The sequence below is a fragment of the Vollenhovia emeryi genome, unplaced genomic scaffold (assembly GCF_000949405.1).
Source record: "Vollenhovia emeryi isolate VEMERY1.0 unplaced genomic scaffold, V.emery_V1.0 DF939829.1, whole genome shotgun sequence".
Lineage (NCBI taxonomy): Eukaryota > Metazoa > Arthropoda > Insecta > Hymenoptera > Formicidae > Vollenhovia > Vollenhovia emeryi.
The window spans coordinates 12,161-18,592 of record NW_011966537.1 but is presented as its reverse complement, the minus strand read 5'-3'; the positions used below and the strand labels follow the sequence as shown (position 1 = coordinate 18,592).

At 36.8% G+C, this 6,432-nt stretch overlaps 2 protein-coding genes across 2 annotated transcripts in view; both read left to right on the top strand.

Annotated features, from left to right (window-relative positions):
- LOC105556711 overlaps positions 1–1,301 on the top strand; it is a 4,785-nt gene extending 3,484 nt beyond the window's left edge. The window contains exon 4 of the mRNA XM_012003802.1: positions 1–1,301. Within this exon, the coding sequence (XP_011859192.1) occupies positions 1–1,229 (1,229 nt within the window). The 3' untranslated portion in view covers positions 1,230–1,301.
- A 1,444-nt stretch (positions 1,302–2,745) lies between these two features.
- On the top strand, positions 2,746–3,663 carry LOC105556709. The gene is made up of 4 exons (XM_012003800.1): positions 2,746–2,872; positions 3,190–3,342; positions 3,411–3,491; positions 3,580–3,663. Exons 2-4 carry the CDS (start codon positions 3,198–3,200, stop codon positions 3,654–3,656), a joined length of 303 nt encoding a protein of 100 aa, XP_011859190.1. The 5' UTR covers positions 2,746–2,872; positions 3,190–3,197; the 3' UTR covers positions 3,657–3,663.
- Positions 3,664–6,432: the final 2,769 nt, after the last annotated feature.

Here is a 6,432-nt window from a genome sequence, read left to right as displayed (position 1 = left end):
TAGAGATCGACATAAAAAAATGCTATTATTGGACGGATTCTTCTATAGTGCTGCATTGGATCAAAGCCACTAACAAGAAACTACCTGTTTTCGTGGCTCACAGAGTTGGCGAAATACAGGATCTAAGCGCGGTCGACAGTTGGAATCACGTAGGAAGCAAGGATAACCCAGCCGATTTAGTGTCAAGAGGAGCACATCCGAGAGAATTGGCTGACTCTCAGCTTTGGTGGAGAGGTCCTTCTTGGCTGCAGGTAAACATCATCGTCCAGCATCATTCAGAGATCGTGGACATGGAGGAAAGTCAACTGAACGAAAACGATACCTCGACGGTTCTGTCAATGCCTATTCAAGCAGACGTCGATCCATTCAGCAAGTTTTCTGAGTTCAAGAAGCTCATTCGAGTCGCTGCGATGTGCATACGATTTGCACGCTTCTGTGCGAAGAAAAACGAGATTAAAGCTTCAGGTCCATTGTCACCCGAAGAAATAGAATACGCTAGAAAGTGTATAATCAGGAGAGAGCAACGAACAGCGTTCTGTGAGGAGTTACGAGCGTTAAGAAAGGGCATCGAGATGTCACGTAAAAGTAGCGTGAGAGCAATGAATCCTTTTCTCGATGAGGATGACATTTTGCGTGTCGGTGGCAGATTGGAGCATTCGGAACTTCATCAGGACGCTAAGCATCCTATACTTTTACCTCATCACTCAAGATTAGCTAAATTAATTATTCAGTATGAGCATAAGAAGAATCTTCACGCTGGAGTTGAGGCGACACTCGCCGCAGTACGACTTCGATATTGGCCGATCAGGGCGCGCGGAACGGTCAAAGGACTGCTACGTCAGTGCATCACGTGTTTCAAGGCCCGACCACGAATATCGGAGCAAATAATGGGCAACCTCCCGACGCATAGAGTTGCGACTGCGAGACCATTCAGTTCTACTGGCGTAGACTTTTGTGGTCCTATATTCATCCGCGAAGGAAGACGCAAGAATAGCAAACATATTAAGGCCTACGTTGCAGTATTAGTATGTATGGCCACGAAAGCTGTTCATTTAGAGGTCGTATCGGACCTGAGCACGGACGCCTTTCTTAACGCCTTTAAACGCTTCATTAGTCGCAGAGGAAAACCAAGTCTCAGACAACGGCACGAACTTTGTCGGTGCCAATCGGGAGCTGGAAGACCTCAGAAAGCTATTCGCTCAAGAAGATCATCAACACAAGATTATTGACGCAACTTCCAGCGAAGGAATAAGATGGCATTTTATCCCTCCCCGAGCGCCACATTTCGGTGGCTTGTGGGAGGCTACAGTTCATCTTTCAAGGGTCATTTCTACAAAGTAGCTTCAGAAGCCGCACTAACCTTCGAGGAAGCCTCCACGCTCGTCACACAAATAGAAGCGATTCTCAATTCGAGACCATTGAACGCTCTCTCATCGGATTCTAATGACTTGAATTATCTGTCCCCAGGTCACTTTCTTGTAGGCAGCTCACTGGTTTCTTACCCTGAGCCAAACATAACTCAGGTTAAAATAAATCGTCTGTCGAGATGGCAGCGGCTGGAGCAGATACGCCAGCATTTCTGGAAACGCTGGTCACTCGAGTATCTGTCACAATTGCAACGACGTGCCAAATGGCATACTAATCGCGGCGAACAGCTCAAGGTTGGTCAACTGGTGCTATGTAAAGAGGATGGACTGCCGCCATTGAGATGGATGCTGGGTAGAGTACAGGAAGTCTGTCCCGGCAACGATAACATCATCAGAACTGCTATTGTAAAAACTGCTAGAGGAGTCTTTAAAAGGCCCGCCGTAAAATTAAGCGTACTTCCCATTGAGTCTTCTACGAATCTTAAAGAAGATTAACTATTTCAGAGATTTTCATAAGACTAATATACATTATAATTTCTTTTGTTACTTGATTAGAAATCACATTGTTATATGTAAAATGCGATGTTGATGCCCATATAAGGCATCAAGGCGCGCGGTATGTTCGTGCAATATATTGGTTGAGTTTGTTTGCATATATGTCTATGTTTCGCAATTATTTTCAGTTTATTGAGTTCACGTATTTAGTTAGATGTTATGCGTCTTGTATCTTACGTATAACGTCTTTTTTAAGTTTAAGTTACATTTGTGAGCGCTAGATAGATGGCGCAAAGAGAAAGGAAGTAGTAGAAGTCTTTCGTCAGCGCACGAACGAACGTCGTTGTAAGCCACGTATTCAGTATCCGAATAAATATCAAATCTAAACTCTAAACAGTGTGAAAAGTCAATTAATACGTGCCGAGCACCGGTCCTCGCATGAGGACACTACATACGCCTTGTCGCTCGCGTTGTTTCGTCACGACTCTCCCGGTCGTCTCCGCGCCTCTCGCGGCATCAGATACGCCACGCGCGGCCGACATGCCAGTCACGCGGCGGGAAAACAAAAAAAAGAAATGTATATAGACTGTCTCGCGGAATGAAATAAAAAGTATCTTTCTACAATATCATCGTTAAATTTATCGTAAAATAAAAAACAACATATAAAGTATAACTATTTCTTATGTTCTTGTCCTGTTTGGTTAAATAATGAAGCATAGTATGCAAATATATTATTGACGTAAAAAGCGCATGATCAAATAATTATAATAATATTTTCTAGTACATATTAAAAGATTATGAATAAAATGAACAAAAACTGAAATGTTAATTTTTATTCACTGTAGCATCTCTTGAGTCAGCTCGAAAGAGTGCAACAGACTCTACTTATGAAACGACTGATGAAGAACGACTGGGTCGAGGGAAGAGGCAATATGTTTCATACAGTCGGTTCAGAAATGATGAAGAAGAAGAAGATTCTGATTATTATCAATCACGAAAATATAATAAAAGTAAGGTATTATTGATATTTTACTATAGTTGCGTTTACTTTAGACGCTTTTGTACTAAAAGCATTATTCTACCTTTATTCAGCATATAATGAGCAATAAAGATTGTTTTACGCTATTAACAAAAGTATCCTAAATAAACTCGTCCTATTTTGTTTATAATACAATTATAATCGTTAAATATATTTTTTGTATGTTTAATAACCTTGCACTGTTTTTATTTACAATATATATTATATTATATATATGTATTAGTTGCAATGTAATATTTGTGTACATAAAGACCTAATATTGAAATTAAATTATTTGGTTGTTTACAGAGAGGGAAATGAGTAAGAGTACTACAGTAAATGTTCAGGCAACATTACCATCATGTCCTTCAAACTTGGACCTTAATAGCGGACAATCCAACATATTGAATGATCATACAATTAATAATGCAAGCGGATTCAGCCAAAAAACTATACAAAATGGTATCTTTTTAAGATAATATGTACAATTATAATTATTATTGCAATTACAGTTATTTGTATACTTCTAGAAGAAAGAAATGACCCATTGAGGATAGATGATAGCGAGGGTGAATGTTCCAATCTGAATGAAACATCAATAATATTACAAGGTAATAAATTATAATATTACAATCACCAAACATTAATTGCAATACTACAAATTTATTTAGTACTTTGCACGTTAATTAAATGTTGTAGATAATGTTCTCCCGGTCAGAAACTTAGAAGACATCATTAATGTAAAAGGTATTATTTTTGCATATTATTTGCATTAAATTAACTAATTAAACTTACTAATTATCACTTTGTAACGTAATTTGTTGTGTTCATAATTTTTTTGCAGATATTGTAGATAACATGAAACAAATGTTGCGCATGCAAGCAGCATCAAATATTGTGTTGAAAGATATACAGCAACGATTATCAAAGATAGAAGTTGCCAGTAAACGCCGCACATTAAGTCCTATCAATATTAATGATGATTGCATAGCGCGATTTTTACCATTAACGACAATTGCTGTGGTGAAAGAGTTTGATGCATTACTAAAAGTATCAGCTGAAGCCGTGATACAATTTGTAAGTACAAAAATTTTAGCTTAATCAGCATTTGATATTATTAGAGGAGATTATTAGACATTTATCGATGTTTCCGATTTTTAAATCTTTGTCATGACTTTTCTATATTCCTCTATTTTTAACAGTATTTGTGTTTTCACTAATTGATTGAAGAATATGATAATAAAATCATTTAATTATATATAAATTATTATACAAAACTGTATTGTACATTTCTGTTGCAATATTATTGAACACTTTATGATTTAAAAACACGATTTTAAATATAATTTTTTATCTTGTTTCAGAAACAGTTTTTGTCAAAAACGGGTGGGAACAATGCCAGAGATAATATTCACCGTATTCTAAAAAAACATTAACAAATGAATGTTCCATGAAATGTTGTTCTTGGAAAGGACTACGAAATAATTTCAAAGTTTTAAACTTACATTTCATCGAAATTATTAAAAGTAAGTTATACATGTATTATAGATGTATGTGACTACAAATTACAACTTTTTTCATAATGGTTTTATTAATTCTTTATCTCTTTTCTTTCTTTTCAGAAGAAGTAACATCACGTTATGTTACATTAACGGAAACAGAATTTGATAACATAGTTACAGAGTGGATACGCTTTGCAGCACAGCGAAATAAGAGAGACAAATCAAAGGAAACGGTTGACGGAAATGATAAAGAAAACATTGCTGATCCAAACCATGAAGAAAGTAACTAAAAATAAAAGTTGCATTATGTATGCATGTATATATTTATATACATTACCTCTGTAAACTCGATGTAAAGGATTTCACTGGTGCGGATTCTGTCATCTGAAGGAAACAGTACCGGTGATGGTTATAAAACAAGCCAGTGGGTGCTGGAACTGTTCCCTTTTAAAGATAGAGTCCGCACTGGCTACGCTAGTGGGTGCTGGGACTATCTTTTTTGGGAACAGAGTCCGCGCTGGCTACGCTGGACTGTCACTCTTGGGTGGCATAGTCTGCACCAATGGGATTTTTAAATCGAGTTTACTACGGTTACCTGAATGTTATCTTTCTTTTATTTTTGAATTGCGAGATCTCAGAGTATACATTATAATTTTGTAAAGTGCAAACTTATTTCTAACATTCTGCAAAGTTTTGGTTTTTCTAATATTCTCTTGGTCTTTTATAATATAATTTGGTTTGGACAATGCCCTTGATCATAATTAACGTTTTGCAGAATGCAGAATGTTTGAAGTATTTGAATGTTTCAAATTTCTTGTGTGATTCTGTATTTTTAAATGTATATTTTTGGTCACACTGCGACTGACATTCTGCAAAATGTTGGAAATTTGTTTTTACATTGTCCATTCTGTAAAATGTTAAAAATATTATTTCCGTTTCTTTAAATATGATATATTTTCGGTAACTCCGCCCGACATTTTGCAAAATGAAAGAAATTCGTTTTCATACGTTTCATTCTGCAAAATGTTAGAAATATGTTGTCCGTTTATATAATCATGTCTTTTCCATAACACTGCGCCTGACAGTCTGTAAAAAGTTAGAAATACGTTTTCACACGGTTCCGTTTCTTTAAAAACATGTATTTTCCGTTACACTGCGCTTGACATTCTGCAACATATTAGAAATATGTTAAATATTTTCCGTTTCGTTAAATATTATGTATTTTCGGTAAAAACGCCTGACATTTTGCAAAATGTTTGAAAATCGTTAATACCTGTGTTCGTTTTCTCCCACTGGGAGCAGAAACTATACTGAAAGTCTATAATTTACGTAACGTAATCTACAGAGTTTCAGTATAGTTTGTGCTCCCAGTGGGAGAAAACAAACGCAAGCATTACATTCGCCAAATGTTAGCAATATATATATTTTCCGTTTCTTTGAATATGTATTTTTGGTAATACCGCCTTATATAATGCAAAATGTATGAAATTTGTTTTCACATGGTTCATTCTGCTAAATATTAGAAATATGTTTTCTGCTTTAAATATTATGTTTTTTCGGTAACACCGCCTGACATTTTGCAAAATGTATGAAATTTGTTTTCACATGGTTCATTCTGCTAAATATTAGAAATATGTTTTCCGCCTTAAATATTATGTTTTTTCGGTAACACCGCCTGACATTTTGCAAAATGTTAGAAATATGTTGTCCGTTTGTATGGTAAATATTTACTCTTACATAGCACCCGCCAATCAACTTCCGTTTGACCTTGATGTTGACCTTGACCCCCAAGGAGGTCAAGGTCATTGCCCATTCCCGTCGCTCATTGTTTGTTAAAAAGTTATGAAGAAAATAAGTTTGGTTTATGTGTAAGTTGCAAGTGCGTTTAGCACGGCGCGCTGCGCGCGCCCCACCCCCTCCCGCCCCCCACCCCCGCCCCACCCCCTTCCCCTCTCCTACCCCACCACGCAACCCATGTTGTGTCGCTACAATTCGTCGGTATGACAGAAAGTGGCAAGTTGCATAGACATAAAAGATAGACCCAGTATAA

Coding starts and splice junctions, on each gene's coding strand:
- LOC105556709 (XM_012003800.1), top strand. CDS start 3,198: ATGAGTAAGAGTACTACAGTAAATGTTCAGGCAACATTACCATCATGT. Junction 3,343..3,410: donor CCAAAAAACTATACAAAATG/GTATCTTTTTAA, acceptor GTATACTTCTAG/AAGAAAGAAATGACCCATTG. Junction 3,492..3,579: donor AACATCAATAATATTACAAG/GTAATAAATTAT, acceptor TAAATGTTGTAG/ATAATGTTCTCCCGGTCAGA.